This window comes from Armigeres subalbatus, unplaced genomic scaffold (assembly GCF_024139115.2).
Source record: "Armigeres subalbatus isolate Guangzhou_Male unplaced genomic scaffold, GZ_Asu_2 Contig1081, whole genome shotgun sequence".
Lineage (NCBI taxonomy): Eukaryota > Metazoa > Arthropoda > Insecta > Diptera > Culicidae > Armigeres > Armigeres subalbatus.
Window position 1 is genome coordinate 33129 of NW_026941826.1, and position 20717 is coordinate 53845.

The window sequence follows — 20717 nt, forward strand, 5'->3', positions numbered from 1 at the left end:
AATTAATATCTACACGAGGATCGGTAAGTACCTACCTTCATACTGATGATATATAGAACAGCTGTGATTATTTTTGTTATTTTCTCGTCTTTCTTATATGCTTGTCGGCTGTCATTTTTCTCTTCGATTTCTTTCCATCTGACTGTTCGCTTTTTCGAATTCTGTCATCAGGTGAATTTCGGCTGATTCCGCTGATTTTTATCAGAAGTTTTGTTTTGGTAACTATAGTTAAATCGAATAAAATAATATGCCCTTTTAGAACGGAGAACCGGTACAATAAATCAAGGCCAGCAATGGATAGAGCATCGGATTTTCAACACTACTATCTGGAGTTATCGTCGGAACCTGTTCGGTTCGATGCTGTGAGTCAATTGACTAATGTGTTCTTCGATGACGCCAAGCAGCAGGTAATTGTTTTGTAACATCTAACTTTGCAAAAAAAATATCCTACGCATTCTCCCCCTAGGTGTTTGCCGTACGTTCCGGAGGTGCCACTGGGATTGTAGTGAAGAGTGCCAACGATGTGCAGAATATATCCTTCTGCATGGAAGACCGTGGCACAATTCGTTCGATCAAGTTTGCACCCGATAACCAAGTTCTAGCAGTTCAACGAAACGAGATAGCCGTGGAATTCGTGCCGTTCAACGCGAATAATCAACCAAACGTGACAGATATGCTGGTCCACCAGGGGAAAAATACCATTTACGGGTTTGTGTGGGTTCACGATCGCCAGGTAGCACTAATCTCCAACGCGGGAGTGGAGATCTTCCAGATAAATCTGGAGAAGCGAACTCTGAAATCGGTCAAGTCTCTGAACTCATCGGTCAGTTGGTTCAGCTTCTGTCCGCCGTCAAACTTTGCGTTGCTATCGTCGAACAATGGGTCGATCTTGACACCGGTTCTACTGAAGCCATCGACCATCACGAAACTACCCCGGCTGGAATTAGGTGCTGGCCAGAGCTGTTCTGGGCGAGACGTCACCTTGGCGCAACTTTACGGAACCAATGCTATCATGATACTGAAGCAGCTGCAGAATCGTCAGTTTGAAGTCGTTATATACCTATTGAATGGTCCTGGTCTGGCACCGAAGAAATCCCACATACTTCGATTGGGACAAAACGGTCGCTTCGCTATGAACATTGTCGACGATGTGGTGGTAGTGCATCATCAAGCTACGGCCACTTCGATGCTGTTCGACATTGCCCTCGGCGGAGGAGAGATGGACGCCAACTCTGGTGCGGTTATCCATCAGCCGATAATTCCAGCCAAACCAATCAAACCTTTTGCCTTGGAAGTGCCGAGCATATCGCTCGACGGAAAGACGGTTAATTGTGATCTTTGTAAGTTTTTTTGATTCTTTGGTTATTCACTTCCTCGTATTATATTATTATTGCAATTTATTTGTATTTCCTATTATTCTTTCGTAATTGAGATGTTTTTCTTCATCTTGAAACGACTACGTGCTACGCAAATCGTAATGAAAACGAATGAAATACAATAACATCATTTCAGATTCCCAACACTGGGTCCTATTTCAACCGAACATTGTAATCGATGCCAAGTTGGGCTGCCTGTGGTACGTGTTGTTGAAGCTCAATTCGCTCTGCACGCTTATCACCGACCGAATCCGTCTGGTAGAATTTCTTCTGCAACGAAGCGACGGCAAGTCTGCTCTGCTGAACGTACTCAAAGAGATGATGGGTACCAACTACAGCGGAACCATGCTGCCAGTCATCGAGACTGTGTTCAATAAGTTGAACGCATTGTACAAAAGCGTACTGGACAACGAGCTGCAAAGTCAAATGGCCCTTATGGCACTCTCCAGCAAGTCTCAGTCGCAGAAGCACGTCGTCACTCCACGAGTGCTCATCGACCAAGCTGACATGTACACGGCTGTCTTTTCCTGCATTACAGAAGCAGAGCAACTTGGTAAAATTTTGCTGCTCTATTTGCATTCTCTTGCCCGGCACGGAATCGCCCCCAGCCACGAGCTCAGCAAACAGATCGTAATAGACTTGGTCAACAACAAGCAGTTCGACACACTGCAAAATTTGCTAAAGTATTCCGCCTTGAACGAGTCGAAACCGTTGGCATGCTTTCTGTTGTCGTTGTCCAACAAGCATCCATCGATATCGCAAATGGCGCTCGATATGCTGGCCCGCTTGAACGCCAACGAAATCATTCTGGAAGTTCTGCTCGAGCGGGGTCAGGTCATCGAAGCACTTCGTATTGCAAAGCAGATGCCGGGCGCGGACTCGTTGCCGGCAAGGAAATACCTTGAGGCGGCCTTCAAAACCAAAGACCCGCTGGTATTTCATTCGGTGTATAGTTTCTTCCAGGCGAAGAACATAAGAGTGCGGGGATCTCCGGACTTCCTGAAACGTAAGATTATTTCAATTGATTGATCGAACACAGAGTGAGTTAAGTTGTAATTGTATTTCCAGATGAACAATGCGGAGAATATGTGCAACATTATCAGACGTTAATCAGCACGCAATGCCTATAGAGCCGATCAAATAGGTAATTTATTGTATTTCATCATCTAAAATGTGATTTATTTAACTGATTATTATATAGTATATAGTAAGCTAATAGTAAAATATGACCACTGACGTTATTATTCACTTCGAAATGCCATATAAGTAAATGTTATCGTAATGTTAGTCTGCATTACTCGTTACAATTTTTTAAAAGGCTTAAACGTCAGAGTACGGTAATTTGGTATCAAGTTGAATTAACATTCGATTACCTACGTATTTATAATACTTGCCACCACGGCCATTCAAGCATTCATTGTACATATGACTAATATGGGGTGAACGTGAATTGTTATAGAATTTAAAAAGAAATCGAATGTTAAGACCAAGTGCCACTGGATGACTCCAAACGGGCCAGTGTAATGTGGGGTAATGCGGGTTTCATGAGCATGAGCATGAGCATTATGACCACACAATTCGTAGTTGCTACTCCGTGATTGTCTAGAAGTTACAGAGAACACAATAAATGGGGCTTGCAGAGTAGCCACTGAAATTTGATTTTCAAATTCTTGCAACATTCGTCCATAATTTTCCATAGCTCTACGCTGTCTACACTGTCGTATGCCGTCTTGAAATCAATGAATAGATGGTGCGTTGGAACCTGGTATTCACGGCATTTTTGAAGAATTTGTCGTACAGTAAAGATCTGGTCCGTTGTCGAGCGGCCGTCAACGAAGCCGGCTTGATAACTTTGATTCACTAATGGTGACAGACGACGGAAGATGATCTGGGATATCACTTTGTAGGCGGCATTAGGGATGGTGATCGCTCGAAAGTTCTCACACTCCAGCTTGTAGTGTTTCTTGTAGATGGGGCATATAACCCCTTCCTTCCACTCCTCCGGCTGTTCAGTTTCCCAGATTCTGACTATCAGTTTGTGCAGTCAAGTGCTTAGCTTTTCCGGGCCCATCTTGATGAGCACAGCTCCGATACCATTCTAACCAGCTGCTTTATTGGTCTTTAGCTGTTGGATGGCATCCTTAACTTCCCTCAAGGTGGGGGCTCATGGCTTCTATCGTCCGCAGAATTGACGTAGTTATCGCCTCCGCTGCCTTGACTTTCACTGCCTGTACTCTCAGCGCCATTCAAATGTTCCTCGTAGTGCTGCTTCCACCTTTCGATCACCACATGTTCGTCCGTCAAGAAGCTTCCATCCTTATCTCTGCACATTTCAGCTCGCGGCACGAAGCCTTTGCGGGATGCGTTGAGCTTCTGATAGAACTTGCGTATTTCTTGAGAACGGCATAGCTGTTCCATCCCCTCGCACTCCGCTTCTTCCAGGCGGCGTTTCTTCCACGTTCCACCGAGTACCTTGCTGCAGCGCGACCGCCCGCGCTCCGTGCTTCTCCTCCAGAATCTGTCTGCACTCTTCGTCGAACCAATCGTTCCGTCGACTTCGTCTCATATACCCGACGTTGTTCTCCGCTGCGTAGTTAATAACTGCGTAGTTAATAATCTGTATTTCAGCAGTCCTCAAGAGGGGACCCATCGAGCTCACCCTCTCCCGGCAACGCTGCCTCAAGATGCTGCGCGTATGCAGTGGTGACATCATGTTGCTTCAGTAGCTCTAGGTCGTACCGCGGCGGTCGTCGGTACCGAACATTGTGGTCAGAGTCGATGTTAGCGCCACGATATGTCCTGACGTCGATAATATCGGAGAAGTGCCGTCCATCAATCAGAACGTGGTCGATTTGTGATTCTGTCTGCAGTGGTGATCTCCAGGTGTACCGATACGGGAGGCTGTGTTGGAAGTAGATGCTGCGAATGGCCATATTCTTGGAGGCGGCGAAATCAATTAGTCGTAGGCCGTTTTCGTTCGTCAGCCGGTGAGCGCTGAACTTTCCAATAGTCGGTCTAAACTCTCCTCTTGGCCAATCTGAGCGTTCAAATCTCCTATGATGATTTTGACGTCGTGGCTTGGGCAGCTGTCGTACTCACGTTCCAGCTGCGCGTAGAATGCATCCTTATCATCATCAGTGCTTCCGGAGTGTGGGCTATGAACGTTGATTATCCTGAAGTTGAAGAACCGGCCTTTGATCATCAACCTGCACATTTTCTCGTTGATCGGCCACCACCCGATCACGCGCCTTTGCATATCGCCCATCACTATAAAAGCTGATTCCAGCTCGTGTGTGTTACCGCAGCTCTGGTAGATGGTATGTTTACCTCTAAACTTTCTAACCATTGATCCCTTCCAACAAACCTCCTGCAGCGCTGCGATGCCGAATCCACGGTCTTTGAGCACATCGGTGAGTATGCGTGTGCTCCCGATGAAGTTGAGAGATTTGCAGTTCCACGAACCGAGTTTCCAATCGCTAGTCCCTTTTCGTCGCAGTGGTCTTCGCCGATGGTTCCGATCCGTACTCTCTTGTTGATTGTTCGTTGCGTATGTTTTTTTAAAGGCTGGCTTGCAGGGCCTGACACCAAATCTCATGAATTCCCGGTGGACAATGGTGCGCAGTTTCACTTAGAGTCCCTTGCTGGCACTCGGACGATGATCAGCCGCCCCTAACATGGATAACAGAAGCTGTTGTGAGCCGATCCAGACATGGAGAACAGACGCTCAGTAAGATTCGCACTTCCAGAGAGGAGCAAACCCCGCTTCCCTGTCAGCATAGGACCATAGTTCCCACCGGGGTTGGTTACCCGATCTTCCCTAGGGTTGCTCGTATCCCGGTCAGCACCACGAGGAGGTAGGGATAGGAGTTCCTGGGTAAGAGGCTAAGGACCGCGAGATGGAGTCTATTTTATTCCTTCAGGTACGCGAAGTTCCAATGGTACGCTTTAACCAGCATTTGCCGTGCCATGCGGTTGCTCAAACTTTATGAAAACACATAAGGAGCTTTTGTTTATTTCCAATATTGAATGTGATGATTATGAAACGATTTTTTTTTGTCGTTCTTTCAAAGTTTAAAGAGCCTCCCAATTGCAGTCGTGGTGTTCCCGAAAAGGCAACCGATGATAAGCAAGCTAGTGCGTATCTTTGCTTCGTTGTTGGTGCCAAGATAACTGCTGCTGCAGGCCGCAGCTAGCTGTAAAATTCCCATGCAAGGTGCTAAAAAGTTTCTAATCACAACTCGAATCTTCGAAATAATAAAAATATGAAAATGAAAACCGAAGTACTAAGTAGGCTGCGACGATAGGAGTTTTGTATAGGAACGGTAGGTAGCAAAGTAAGCGAAAAAACGTCGTGTGCGTATCGAAAACCATCGGGTAACGAAGCACAGTGTGACGTACGTCACGTAACGATTTAAAAGGCCAAAAAACGAATATTAAAGGGCTTCAGGCATTGCTACTTAAATCGATCATCCATTCTGCGACAACCCGGCGCATGTGCGGTGTGATGTCCTTCTATACGGTGGAGAAGTAGCTGGTGTGCCGGACATAAGGTTTATCGGATTTCAGTAGATTTTCTAAACAACGATCGTAGGATCCTTCACCGCCGTGTTGAGGCGAAATTCCATCGGGGTCTGCTGGGTCGCGGTGTTGCTGCTGCCACTACTGTTAAACGGATCACCATATGCTTCACATATGCCTTTTTCGGTAATCCCGACAGACTGTTCGATAGACACACTTTTCTGCTTCCAAATTCTTCTTCGACAGTCCTTGTTTCCTATTGGAATCAATGCGGGTTAAAGATCACCTAACGGTGCTTGTTGACCTTCACACAATACACTTTTACTGCATACAACAATGAGCGAACCCAACTACACAAAAATGCTCACAAAAACCCTTTGTAACTGTTTATCACTCATAAGGCTATTGCCAAACACGTCAAGGTGATCTATCCCGAACAGGCAATGGTAAATCACTCAGAACACAATCCCCCCTCATAAATTCTGAGTTCTATTGTTCTATCGCACAACCCTTCAAATCGCTCACCGCAATTGCAAGCGCTGCGAGCTGAATGCACCACCTTCGCAAGCATGAACGTACGTCACACGCACGCACGCACGGCAGTTATTAATCCGCACAGACCAACAACCTCTCCTATATGTGTCTATGTTCTGTACACTGGCGGAGACAGAGGTGGGGCACCACACGATGCAATCACACCATTGTTCTCATAGGCTATTGTTCTTGCGCTAAGTGGTGCCCCACCAAATAACAATAGCTGGCGCCGCTGTACAACTGCTACCCACCGTATTCCACACCAAACACGTCCGCAGCGTGAGAAGTCTGACGCGAAAATGTTTAAAAATGCGATCGCCCGGCGTACGCGCAGCAAGGCTCTCTACACAGCAGCTACGACGACTTTGCGCGAGAAGGCAGAACTCCGGTTTCGTCGGTTTTCCTAAAACCAAACCCCACTGTCCCAAAAATCAACGCCAACGATAGCAGTAGAATTCACTCACTCTACACACGGCGGCGGCATTATAAATCGTGTTCAGAATACACTCCTTCCTGAAAGGAGGAATAATATGTCACATGAAGAAGCACCGAAAAAGAGCATCATAGCGTTGCTGCGCGAACCCCCGTAGATCGCGTGGCAAACAAGAGCGAAGACCTAAAGGAATCGCACCACAATACAACCTGATGGGCGTCGCGGCGTAATGAGCTACAGAAAACGCAGTACAAACGCGTTGCACGATGGACTCAAAGAGCAAATAGCGCCCCCAAACACTATGGGCCACGAATGGGTCAAATGATGACAAAATCTGACTAAAATGCAGACGGTCAAATTTGTTTTAGAACGCGAAAACTTTAACACAAACAAAAAAATGAAAAGACAATTGTACGAATTTTTACACCAAACCACTGGCGGAGCTAAGCTAGACGAGCTCGGTGATCTAGTGGCTATCGCTTCTGCCTTATAAGCAGGAGGTCGTGGGTTCAATTCCAGACTCGTCCCTTTCCTACTTTGTATTTCTATCTTAGTTCTCTCTGTGTTTCACGTTATACCACAGTTCACAGATATTTAGGCTAGAACAAATTTTATTGAAAATCCTGTGTAAACTTTTGAATTGATATACGTTGGCCCACTACTGCCATCTACTCAACTGATTGCGGCAGTACACCGTCGTTACCGTCGTACACCGTTAACAACCGTCGAACGCAGCCCCAGGAGCACTAGGGCCATAACACCAATTGTAATGGAACTAAGCATGTGGCTGCTCAAACTTCATGAAAACGCATAAGGAGCTCAAAGAACTCGGTTTGAAAGTTAAAGTTTACTAAATGTAAATAAGTTTAATGACATTGCTGAAAGGAACTCCATAACTCAATCATAGAACATTGTGTAACAAACTGTACCCGATAAGCTAACAATAAAATGAAATGAAATGAAATGAAATGAAATTGAAATTGACCATCTATGACTTTTGAGCCAGTTCAACAGTGTTTTAATGGAAGACATTATGCTTATACTGCCCATGATCGCATATTTGTAACATTTGCATTTTAGTTGATTTTGTAAATTATTTGTCAATCTTTCCCACAAACTCAATCATTTCCAGCTTACCACAGATAAGCAAGATGGTAAAGCCTATTTTTCTGTCGTGGGATTAGATGCAGTGAATTGAGCCTTCAGAACGATTCACAGGCCTTTTACAAAGTGAACAAAAATGCGAGTGTTACAAATATGCGATCATGGGCAGTATATGCCTGGAGAACTGCTTCAATAGTTATTAACTTGTCATTTTTATGAACCGGGGATTGAATACTTTCTTATATTTAAATATAAAAAAAAACTTCCGACTCAGTTTCTACGATTAAGCCACAGACAAACAGACGTAACAGCTTGAACATTTTTCTGAAAAATCCATCGCTCAACTCCTCTACCACCATCTTGCGAGCATGTTACACGAAACAATGTTTTGTATGACATTGTCACCAGAAGGCGCTGGAGTGAAATGTCAAACTCGAAGAATTACGACGCTAGCGCCTCTAGTTGTGAAACGCGCAATCAAACAAATTCAAACTGATCGTTGAAGTCATGGTCGATGGTAATTTCTCTAGTGTTACGTCTGTTTGTCTGTGATTAAGCATTGGGCAACATGTTCCATGTGAGTCGAAGAAACTGTTTCGGCAGATTTTGAGCGCTCATAATGACAAAATACATCTAAAGAACATAAAAACTTCGTTGGGTAAAAGCTGTTGAGTATTCCTTTCAACCTGCGCCTAATGAGGAAACGTGCATGCAAATTGAAACGGCTTGTGCTAAATAAGTTTTAATCCAAATGAGCTCAAATTTTCAGAGAAAACTCAGAACATGATAAAGAATCAGACGAGCGCTGTGGAACAAAATCGATTTTTTGAACCAGCCTACTATTTAACTAGTTTGTTTTCTGTGCGTCTATTCTTATTTACTATACCGTGCAGATTTGTTTTTCTATAAATACCTGTCATGGGCTTTCTCAATTTAAGAGGAAATCCATCGTATTTTATTATCAATAAATATGTATACAAGTTACCAACCAACCCACCACGTCACATCAAGTTGGCAACGATAAAACACCAAACATCCTACAAACACTATTTGGCCCGAATCATCAAAAAGCATCAACCCCAACAACCACGTGAGCGACCGGCAAACGCATAACAGCCTACAGCACATTTACCTTTTGACGATAAACTGCGGCATCAACAAAATAACATCCGGACAACGACGACAACAGTGATCGACCCTTGGACAGGCTTCGGAAAGTGTAGGTCAGCTAGTTTCAATTGCATAGGTTAGCTCTAAGTAGAATTGAATATAATTATCATTCTTGGTTTAACAGTGATTTAGAGTAGACGTTCTTTTTTTAAAAACTCATGTTCGAATCCCCGTGATTTAACTGGCGCAGTCGGTAGGATCCGCGTCCGAGTTCTTAGTTCGCGAGTGAGTGTGTTCGTCAAAAAAGACATCTTCGAGGGAATATCGAAGACTTGCAGCACATCCCAGAGAAGAAAAGGCCAACGCGGATAATCATAAGGAACCAGAATCTGTCGAAGGAATATCGACATCCCGAGAGAGACCAGCATCGACGGATAATCGGACACGTCCTCTCTACTATCGAAGGAACATCGATAAAAAACTTAGGTAAGTGAATTTTTAATTTTCTTAAAGATACAAGTGTAAGATAAAAGTGATTCAGTGCTTAACAGTGTTCAAATAGTGCGAAAATAGCCCGAAGAAGTAATAATCGCTTTGATATGGCGAGAAATTTGCAAGACCAACAAATTGAGGAGCTGCAACGGCAACTCCAAGAGTTAGCTCAACACGTGTCTAATCGCGACGAAGAGCTAGCGCACGTTCGAGCTCAAGCCGAACAAGCGCTCCACCAACATGCGAATGTGCCCCAGCACCAACCGTTGCTAATATTGGGAGAACAGAGAGCATTTTAAAATCTCTCAAACCCCACAAATTATACGGGATCTTCCCTGTTTCGATGGGGAACCCAGTGAAATTAAACTCATTTATCAGGGCAATCGACAACATAATGCCTTTACTAAATGAAGCGGAGGGAAGTAACGTGCACAATGTGTGGATCCAAGCGGTTCGCACAAAAATTATTGGTGACGCAGACAACATACTCGAGTTGTATGGCACCAATTTAAATTGGAACGAGATGAAACAAAATCTAATTACTCATTATAGCGATCGACGAGACGAAGTGTCTCTAACTCGTGATCTTTTCAAAATTTATCAAACAAACAACGTCGAAGAGTTTTACAGCAAGGTGTCCCACACCATTTCATTACTGATCAATAATTTAAACATTATTGAAAATAATGCAGCAGTTATTGCCTCGAAAAGGAGTTTTATCAACAGATGGGGCTAAAAGTCTTTTTGGCTGGGTTAAAAGAACCCTTAGGTCCAATAATTAGGGCACGCGGACCAGATACAATGAAGGATGCCCTTCGATTGTGTCTGGAGGAACAAAATTATAATTATGCGAAACCAAATTTCAAGCCGTTACCACCAGTCCCAGCCAAACCAACATTTGCTCCGCGCCATCAAACACATACTCATTTCAACTCATCTCAAAGATTTCCACCGTCACCAGGACCACGTCCACAACGACCACCTTATCCCAATAATTACATGCCTCAAAGATTTCCTCCTAGAAATGTTTTTCCACCAGCGATGGCCCCAAGACCATTCCCAAAACCAATTCCAAGGGCCGTCCCGATGGATGTCGACCCCTCTACTATGAGCAAACATGTCAATTACATGAATCGACCCTACCTAATTACAACCAATTTCCCCACGAAATCATTTTTCACCTCAAGCTAACAGATTTCATGTTGAAGAATTAAGAAACATCGAATTAGCCAACCACTACTATCCATATGAACAATATCAGTACCCAGAAGAATATTACCTAGAAACAAATCCATTTTATTCTAACGATGTTAGCAACCATCTCCACAGTGATAATGAACAAGGAAACACCATTGATAACTCTGCTTGTGTAACCAATGAATCATCAGAATCCCTTGCACCCAATGAATCGTCGGAAACCCCTGTTGACGACGTAAATTTTCGAATAACTTCCGACTTAATAGAAGAAAAATAGGAAGCAACAACTTTCTGCCTTATATCGAACTTAAAACAGAATTTGGTAATCTTAAACTCCTCATTGACACGGGAGCCAACAAAAATTATATTGATCCATCATTAGTAGGTACATCATGGATAAAAATGTCAAACCCATCGGTAGTAAAGAGCATCAACGGACATCATAAGATAGACAAATACATAAAATTCTCTCCTTTCAAAGGGAGACTTCCACTAACTTTTCACCTCCACAAATTTCACTCCTTTTTTGACGGACTTATAGGGTATGAATCTTTGGCCGATTTAAAAGCTAATATTATCACCCACTCCAACAAACTACAGTTTCCAAATTGCACTATACCCTTGAAAAAGAAATATCCTGATTCATACACAGTTTGCGTTAATTCCAACGAACAAATAGGTATTACATTGTCCACTGATGTTACAAACGGGGAGTTTTTCATTGACAACGAACTACCTCTGACTGATGAGATAGTTGTACTCCCGGGAATTTACCACGCGAAAAATAACAAAACGACAGTGATAATAGAGAACAAAACGGAGGACATTGCCAAAATAAATCCAAACAGGCTTGTGTTTGGAGAATTGAATAATTTTGATACAAAACCCATTGGGACTAAGTTAGTCAGGAAAAAGACAGAGATACAGTTATCTAATCAACTACGATTAGACCATCTCAATACTGAAGAGCGTGAAAAACTTCTAAAGATTATTCGTAATTTCGAAGATATTTTTTCACAAAGAAGATAAAACTCTTACGTTCACTAATGGCATTAAACACTCTATCAAAACCAAAGATGACGTACCCGTACATTCTAAATCATACCGGTATCCTTTCTGTCACAAAGAAGAGGTACAACGGCAGATCATGAAAATGCTTGAGCAGGGTATTATCAGACATTCAAATAGTCCTTGGTCCAGCCCAGTGTGGGTAGTTCCAAAAAGATGGATGCCTCTGGTCAAAAGAAATGGCGTTTAGTAATCGATTATCGAAAACTGAACGAGAAAACTGTTGAAGACAGATACCCTATTCCTAATATCAACGATATATTAGATAAGCTAGGAAATGTCTCTACTTCACCACCCTCGACTTAGCCTCTGGATTCCATCAAATTGAAGTCCAAAAGAGGACATTGCAAAGACAGCATTCAGTGTCGAACATGGGCATTATGAATTTTTACGTATGCCCTTTGGATTGCGAAACGCTCCATCCACCTTTCAGAGGGTAATGGACAATATACTTAGAGAATACATTGGCAAAATATGTCTAGTTTACATGGACGACATAATTGTGTATTCTACTAGTCTCCAAGAACACTTGGAAAACTTAACAAAGATCTTCACTTGTTTGCAAAAGTATAACATGAAGATTCAATTAGATAAAAGCGAATTCCTACGCAAATAAGTCGCTTTTCTTGGACATGTCGTAACACCAGAGGGTGTTAAACCAAATCCAAGCAAGATTAGTGCAATCAAAACATGGCCCATACCCAAGACCGATAAGGAACTTCGCGGGTTCTTAGGTATTCTAGGTTACTACCGCAAATTTATTCAAGATTTTGCTAAAATTGCAAAACCACTCACCAACTGCCTACGAAAAGGTGAAAAATTAAGCACACTGCTGAGTTTGTTAATGCATTCGAGAGATGCAAAAACATTTTGACTAGTAGTAGTATCTTGCAATACCCAGATTTCAACAAAAATTTCATACTAACAACCGATGCTTCTAACCACGCAATTGGTGCAGTAATCTCCCAAGGTACTATTGGAAATGACAAGCCAATAGCGTTCGCATCACGAACCCTAACAAAGTCAGAAGAAAACTATTCCACCATCGAAAAAGAGTTATTGGCTATTCGATGGGGATGCAACTACTTTAGGCCATACCTTTTTGGTAGAAAATTTGTGTTATACACAGACCATCAACCTTTAACGTATGGACTAAACCTCAAAACTCCAAATAGTAAACTTATCAAATGGAGACTCGAACTTGAGGAATATGATTATGAAATTAAGTATAGACCAGGCAAACAGAATATTGTCGCAGATGGTTTATCTCGAATTCCGCATGAAGTAAACTTAAACGAAGAAGACGAGTCAGATGACGAAACCGTTCATTCGGCAGATACAGATGATAGCGAATTCGTTCCAATGACTATACGCCCTCTCAATGTACATTCTAATCAAATAATACTCCGTATTAGTGACCATGATGAAAATAAGGTAGAAGAAATCTTTCCACGCATTTTAGGCGAACAATTTCAAGAATCACGTTTGGCGTACCTACTCTAATCAACATCTTTAAAGAATACATGAACCCCAAACAGGTGAACTGCATTATGTGTCCAGAGTCAGTCATTCCTACCATTCAAGTCGTGTACAAAAACTATTTCAGCAGAAATAAAATTCTTAAAGTCAGGATTTCTCAAATTTTACTGGAAGACGTACAAACTTTGGAAGAGCAAAACGAGTTGGTTAGAAAAACTCACGAACTTTCACATAGAGGAATTTGGGAAAATTTTAAGGAACTGGCAGGAAAATATTACTTTCCTAAAATGAAGCAAAATATTAGAAAATTCATTTTACTTTGTGAAACGTGCAACAAAAATAAATATGAGCGTAAACCATACAAGATTAAACATGAGGAATCGCCCATTCCAAAAGCACCTTTAGAAATCATTCATCTAGACATACTCATATCCCAACCAAACATGTTTCTATCAATAGTAGACAAATTCTCCAGATTTGCAGTCATATTGCCATTAACTAGTAGGAATATCCAGGACATCAGGAAAACGCTTTTAAAATATTTCAGCACCCACGGTAAGCCACAGCTAATCATCTCAGACAACGAACCAGCAATGAAATCCATTGAGGTTCGGGGACTGTTAGAAGATTTACGGATTCAAATTTATTTCACACCAGTAAATCGTAGCGAGACTAACGGTATAGTCGAAAGATTTCATAGTACTCTCGCTGAGATTTACAGGTGCATCAAGGATAAGTATAATGACTTAAGTAGCAAAGAAGTTTACATGATTGCTTGCACTCTGTATAACGGAACAATCCACACGGCAACAAAATTAAAACCCAGAGATTTTCTTTGGTATAAAAGATGGTGAAGAACGCCCACTTGATATGGATCAAATTTTGGCAAATAGAAACAAGGTATACGATGACGTTGTCATGCAATTGGAACGAACCCAGAAAAAGGATCTAGATCAACACAATCAAAATAGAGAAGAGGAACCTGAATTGCAGGAGAACGAGAAAGTGTTCCACAAAGTGCAAGGAATCAAATGTAAAACCAAGAAAATTTGACGCGGTTCAAGTTATCCAGAATAGAAATAAAACATTCATAGATAACTCGAATCGCAAATTACATAAAATAATTTAAAAAGACTTCGTAAGTAACGCTTGCTATTTCTATTTTTAGGAAAACCATGCTGATCTTAACCATCCTAATTCCACTGTCCATTATGAAGACCACGCAGACGCAGACTATACAAATACAGGACCTTTCGAACAACCCAGGACTACTGACGATAAAAACAGGACAAAGCCTCATCATTAATAGTTACGACAGACTATACCACGAAGTCGACCTTACCCAATACGGTAATGTATTGGTACAAGTTGAAAGAATTATTTCAGGCCTAAGAACTTTTCAGTCCTTTCACGATATAACAGAATTACTGACGAGAAAATTTCAAGATGTTTCAAAATTGTACTATAACCTTTACCACATAGAAGAGCTAGAAGAGGTGCATTTAATTTGTTAGGATCAGGTATCAAATTGATTACAGGGAATCTTGATGAAAACGACCTTATAGAAATAAATCATGATATTCAAAACTTGAAATCAAAAAGCCAATCATTAATTAAACAGAATAACGTACAGGTAGCCATCAATGAAAGGATTGAAAAGCAACTAAACGAGATGACAGAAAGCTTCAACAAACATCAAAATGCAATTGTAAAAGAACTTGTAAAAGCTAAAAATAATAGATTAGAGAACCACAATGTAACCCTTCTCATGCAAACATTCAAAATTTCATATCATTTAGATCAAATTGAGGACTTCTTAGAATCAGTATTTGAAACTATTCAACTTGCTAAACTGAAAATTATTCCCAGAAACTTTCTAGATAAGAGCGAGCTTAAACTTATCAAGGACAAATTAGAAGAACAACACGTAGAGTTCATTAATACAGATCAGGTTTACGAGCTTTTAGATATCATATCAGTCTTCAAAGACAAAACATTATATTTCATCATACTCATACCCCAACTAGAACCTTCCAGCTTCAACCAACTACTCTTAGAGCCAGTACCTATCAACGGTAGAACGATGAAGATACCTACAACATCAGCACTATTCGGAATAAACTCAACGTTTTTCATCAAAAGGGATTGTCGAGCAATCGAAACAAACACTTTATGCAACCGGAACGACCTCATGGATGTTTCCACAGATAACTGCTTTTCAAAAATTCTAAGAGGATACCCAGGTAAATGCCCTTTCACCGAACACTCCAATACAACAGTAGTCAAAAGACTCACCGAAAACCACATCATCATCAAGAACACATCATCTATTGAAATGGGTACAAACTGCAATTTATCCAACAGAACTCTGAAGGGAACAATACTGATATATTTTTCAAACTGTACAATAACACTGAATAACAAGACTTACAGTAACTTGGAACTGTACAGCAAACCTCATCAACACATCATCCCACTCGACGGAGTTCAGATAGAACACAAAATCGAACACGATATTTCCATGCACAAGCTACATGAGTTGCATATCCATAATCGCCAGAAACTTTCTGACTTAGAAAACGAGAATATCAAATACACCTACACCAGTGTAGGCCTTTCAACTTTTAGTATCCTTTCAGTGCTCCTTGTTACCTCATACATCATTATCAGGAGACGTTCAACAACCATTCCAATAATCGTATCGGGACGATACGATCTTAAAGGGGAGCAGTTACCAACCAACCCACCACGTCACATCAAGTTGGCAACGATAAAACACCAAACATCCTACAAACACTATTTGGCCCGAATCATCAAAAAGCATCAACCCCAACAACCACGTGAGCGACCGGCAAACGCATAACAGCCTACAGCACATTTACCTTTTGACGATAAACTGCGGCATCAACAAAATAACATCCGGACAACGACGACAACAGTGATCGACCCTTGGACAGGCTTCGGAAAGTGTAGGTCAGCTAGTTTCAATTGCATAGGTTAGCTCTAAGTAGAATTGAATATAATTATCATTCTTGGTTTAACAGTGATTTAGAGTAGACGTTCTTTTTTTAAAAACTCATGTTCGAATCCCCGTGATTTAACTTACATATTTGAGTTTATTAAGCATATGTTGGAATATCAATCAAGTATTTCACTCATGCATATTACTAAAGTCCGTTAAATAATATTGCCCTCCATGACTACATATTTCTCAAAGCAGGAATATCCAAACAAAAATTTACATTGAAAGACACATAACACTTTGGTACTACCCAAAAACATTCCCGGTGTAAAATAATTTTTCGAATTCGTATGAATTTCATTTCGCGAGGTGGCCTAATCCTACATCCAGTAAACGTATTTCTATAATTGGGGCATCACAATTCCGTATGTAGCAGATAGATGAGATTGAGGTTTTTCTCAACCGTTGAAAATTTATTTTTTTATCAGTCATAGGCTGATTTTTCAAAGCAAATTATATTTTTTAGGTCTAAGTTTAAATTTCCAATTGAATTTGCAAAGTTTGGCCTAATAATCGTTCGACCTTATACATAGTCGTTTGGCATTATGCGCTGCTAAAAACAAATTTATGATTCTGAAGAAAGGTTTCTATCTTTGATCTTGACAAAAAATAGCAAAAACTGCTAAACTGCTTATGCTTCAAGGAAAGCATCGAAGACCAATAACGTAATTGAGTTTTTTTTTTCAAACTCATATAAATAATGCCGAACGATCTACAATCAACCAATTAATCACGAAATAACACGATTCTCTCTCTAGTCGTTTACTTTCTATACACTTACTGCCGAGTGATGTGGAGCTTCGCGTAACTCTCTTATTATCAATCGTCCCAGCTGTTAGATTCCTGTTTGAACAACAGTTCGTAAACTGCAGCTGGATTGGGTAGCTGTCCACCACCACTACTGCCTGCAGTTCCACCGCTACCGCCACTGGCGGCAGCCGTTACCGCTGCGTAGGCCGCCGCCTGCTGTTCAGCGTGTAAATGCGCCAAAGCTTGTTGGTGTTGCTCCAGGGACATCATGCTTCCCGGCGGAGGTGTCCCGAACGACGTATTCCAACTGCTGGCGGCAGGTGATTTGGGAGGCATCGGAGTTTTTCGGTGCATCCGGTTGTAATGTTTGATGTAGTTTGAGTTGGCAATGGCACCGCTGCTGTCCGCATCCGGAGCCCGGATGTAGATTTTGATTTCCATGCGACAGAACGGGCAGATGACAGAGCCTTGAAGTTTGCCTTCCAACATCGATACATTGATGTTGATGTCCTGTAGTTCGATTTCCTTCGATCCAACTTCGCCATGAGTGGTTAACCACGAGAGAATATTCTGCTGTAACTTCGTACGATACATTTCGACTAGTATTTCCGGGGAGGGAACAGGTCGAGTAGCGATTGGAGGTTCATCCCGGGAATCGCTGCTCGTTGGATTCGGAGGTGTAGGCTTGGACACCTTGACGATGGTAGTTGCCTGACGGTCTAACTTTCGTAGTAGCTTCGCTGTTAGATCTTCCATGCCCAATTGGTTGATACGTTCCGAAAGAACCCGTATCAGTCGTCGGTGACCCATTGGTAATTTATATTGTGTGGTGATCTCGTCCAGATCGGATTCCCGCATGGCCGACAGCGATAGAAGATTGTCGAAACCCGTAGATCGGAGGGCTTCCTTCACTGGTTGTGGAATGTAGCCCAAGGGAGATAGAATCTCCCAGAACACACGGGTGGCCATGTCATCTTCGGCTGGCTGAAATTTTGATAACATTCATTCAACTAGTTTGGAGTTATACTTCTCACCTGAACATATAATACCAACCACATCTAGTTTGATGTCCGACATGATGGACAGTGGATGATGTGCCACCTAACGCACAATTTTCAGCCCTATTTTCTGCTGTGCTTCATTCTTTCGAGACAATTGCTCTTAATTACACTCAATTGCCCATAGTTTGGCAGGAGAGATGATGTTCGATGTTGGACGTTCAATTACTGCTAACCTAACCCTCCATATGGTAAATTAGGATTACTAAAAAAGTATCGTTTTGTTACAGAAAAAGTTATGATTGTTTTTAAATAATTGATAAACGCGCAAGTAGATATTCCATATTCTTGGAAGTATGTTGCTTGGTGTCGATTCACAGATTTATCACTTGAAATGTTTTTATGTTACTAGTACGCCTGTTTGACAACTTGTATTAGATGGTGCAATGAAGACAAAGTGAATTTAGGATCTGTGAAATGCCTTGCATACAAATTGGTAAAAAAAAAGGATTATTCCATGTATTTATAAGAGGTTATTTGGAATAAAATAGACATAATAGTGAAACTTTTGATAAACGTTAAGGACGGGTAGTTTCCTGAATTTGATCACAAGCTGTTTTTGCAAAGAATATATAAAAAAAAAACTGATGATACTATCATGAATATGTTATACCTTGGAAAATCACGAATATTTCCCTCCTGAATAATGGAGACTGTATTTGTATTCGATTCGAATGAAGCTACATCTAACTAGACCTTATATTTACAATCGACCGATACTTTTATACATTATAATTTATTTGTTCACTATTAATTTATTCAATTTTCAGTGTACCGGTAGGAATGCATTTTCCTGTTTAGTTGCATACAAGTTCGTATTATGTTTCTATTACAGCACAGAGGTGCACCAAAAAAAACAACTGATCAAAGTTCAAAACACACGACGTTCATAACTGCATCTGTGATAAAGTTAGTTTAATCAACGCTGATAGCTTAAAAATCGTCTATCGTCCTTCCAGTAACCTCTGTTTAGATAGGATCCAATATACTAACCAACCCTTGCCGAAAATGACATCACCAACCCGCACGGTACTGGAGAGGTGTATTTTCTGCAAAATCACCACAGGGCAGGATCCAAACGCTTCAATTGTGTACCAAAACGAGCGCATCTGCATATTCAAGGACATCCGCCCGGCGGCAGAGCATCATCTGTTGGCCGTCCCAAAGTATCACCTGGATGATGTGCGCTCGTTGACCGCTGCCGAACGGCCTTTGTGTTAGTCCTAATATCATTTGATTGTGTACTGGATAGATAGCTTATCGAAATTTTTTTTCGCATCTCATGGAAAACAGTGGAGGAGATGCGAACCGAATTGGGGAACGTTTTGAAGGATCAGTACCAGATTGATTTGTCCGAGGCACTGTTTGGGTTTCACATTCCTCCGTTTACGACGGTTAAGCATCTGCATATGCATGGGATGGGGCCCGTGGGTAGTATGGGATTCTTGTCCAGGATGATATTTCGACCGAATACGATGTGGTTCAATACGGTAACAACATTTTTCAAAATCATAATACTTCAAATTTACTGAACTTTTGGTTAAATCAGATTTCCATTTTTAGGATAAAGCTGTTTTGGATAGGATTTTACCGGCTTCGCAGGACGAAACGATGCAGTAATTCTGTTTTAATTCGACTTAAAACATAAAATAAACCTCGATAAAATAAAAAAAAATACTGAACAACCGAACTGCCGCGATTCGCATAAGAGTGCCATGTCGATTTATGACGATTTTGATTTTCTTTCAGAAATAAGCACAAAATGTCCTCATCTGTAAGAAAAACTGATAAAATAATAGGCTTTGTTCTAGAAATTTGAAAATCATAACCCACTTGTGTTGTCTCAGGGGCCGCGAAAGAGTTAGGTATAAAAATAGTAGTTTGTGCAACTAGTTGCAAAAAGATGATTTTTTCAGCACGAGTTGTACATTAATACTACGAGTGCAGAAAAAATCGAGTTTTGCAACGAGTTGCACATGCTATTTTTTGCAATGACGAAAAATGGGCTTCAATATGATAAATCTGTACCAAATTTGTATAGTTTAGTTTAATCCTCACGATCATTTTTACCAACAAATCATGTTGCTGCAGAGAGCAATTAGATTTCATGTTATAGTGCCACATTGCATAGTTCGACAAGCCAAGAAGCAGAGTTGAACTTGCTTTTGAAAAATTTTGATGTCATGTTCATCAAACTATTTAATTTATTACGAGGCGCCGAAAATACACTATTTGAGCACTTACCCAAGCTAATTCAGCAAAATGTAGTAATGTAATTACTGTTCTGATGTTGGTTTTCCATTATAGCACCCAAATGAGTGCTATAATGAACTTTATGCAACTAATTTGAGTTGCATAATGTTCATTAAAGCACCCATTTCGTTGGTATGGAAAAGTAGGCCGTTTTATCACTCAAAGACGAACTGTAAACCAGGTATTATGATCAGGAATTGCAAAAAAGATATTTTAGTTACGAGATAACGATTGTCGCTTCGGTTCCCTTTGTTCTGCTGTCCGAAAAATGTGTGGTATCTATACTGCCATCATACGCATATTTGTCCCATGTTTGCTGGGAT

At 41.2% G+C, this 20717-nt stretch overlaps 4 protein-coding genes across 6 annotated transcripts; 3 read left to right on the plus strand and 1 right to left on the minus strand.

The window, feature by feature from the left end:
• Nucleotides 1-71: 71 nt before the first annotated feature.
• LOC134202195 (regulator of MON1-CCZ1 complex-like) lies at nt 72-2605 on the plus strand. 2 transcript variants are annotated; one of them, XM_062677249.1, is made up of 5 exons: nt 72-171; nt 260-407; nt 467-1340; nt 1513-2382; nt 2445-2605. In XM_062677249.1, the coding sequence occupies exons 2-5, from the start codon at nt 294-296 to the stop codon at nt 2504-2506; spliced, it is 1920 nt and encodes a 639-aa protein (XP_062533233.1). In that variant the 5' UTR covers nt 72-171; nt 260-293; the 3' UTR covers nt 2507-2605. The 2 variants fall into 2 exon arrangements, with proteins under 2 accessions (XP_062533233.1, XP_062533231.1); XM_062677247.1 differs by lacking the exon at nt 72-171 and having other exon boundaries at nt 188-407.
• Nucleotides 2606-14810: 12205 nt separating this feature from the next.
• On the plus strand, nt 14811-16034 carry LOC134202194 (uncharacterized). Of its 2 annotated transcripts, none has more exons than XM_062677245.1 (2): nt 14811-15554; nt 15940-16034. In XM_062677245.1, the coding sequence occupies exons 1-2, from the start codon at nt 14984-14986 to the stop codon at nt 16005-16007; spliced, it is 639 nt and encodes a 212-aa protein (XP_062533229.1). In that variant the 5' UTR covers nt 14811-14983; the 3' UTR covers nt 16008-16034. The 2 variants fall into 2 exon arrangements, with proteins under 2 accessions (XP_062533229.1, XP_062533230.1); XM_062677246.1 differs by having other exon boundaries at nt 15982-16034.
• A 538-nt stretch (nt 16035-16572) lies between these two features.
• On the minus strand, nt 16573-18521 carry LOC134202193 (uncharacterized). Its single transcript, XM_062677244.1, has 2 exons — nt 18137-18521; nt 16573-18067 (listed from the first exon to the last, which is right to left on the minus strand). Exons 1-2 carry the CDS (start codon nt 18158-18160, stop codon nt 17153-17155), a joined length of 939 nt encoding a protein of 312 aa, XP_062533228.1. The 5' UTR covers nt 18161-18521; the 3' UTR covers nt 16573-17152.
• Nucleotides 18522-19023: 502 nt separating this feature from the next.
• Nucleotides 19024-19865, plus strand: LOC134202191 (adenosine 5'-monophosphoramidase HINT3-like). Its single transcript, XM_062677241.1, has 3 exons — nt 19024-19357; nt 19435-19631; nt 19705-19865. Exons 1-3 carry the CDS (start codon nt 19150-19152, stop codon nt 19759-19761), a joined length of 462 nt encoding a protein of 153 aa, XP_062533225.1. The 5' UTR covers nt 19024-19149; the 3' UTR covers nt 19762-19865.
• The last annotated feature ends 852 nt before the right edge of the window (nt 19866-20717 follow it).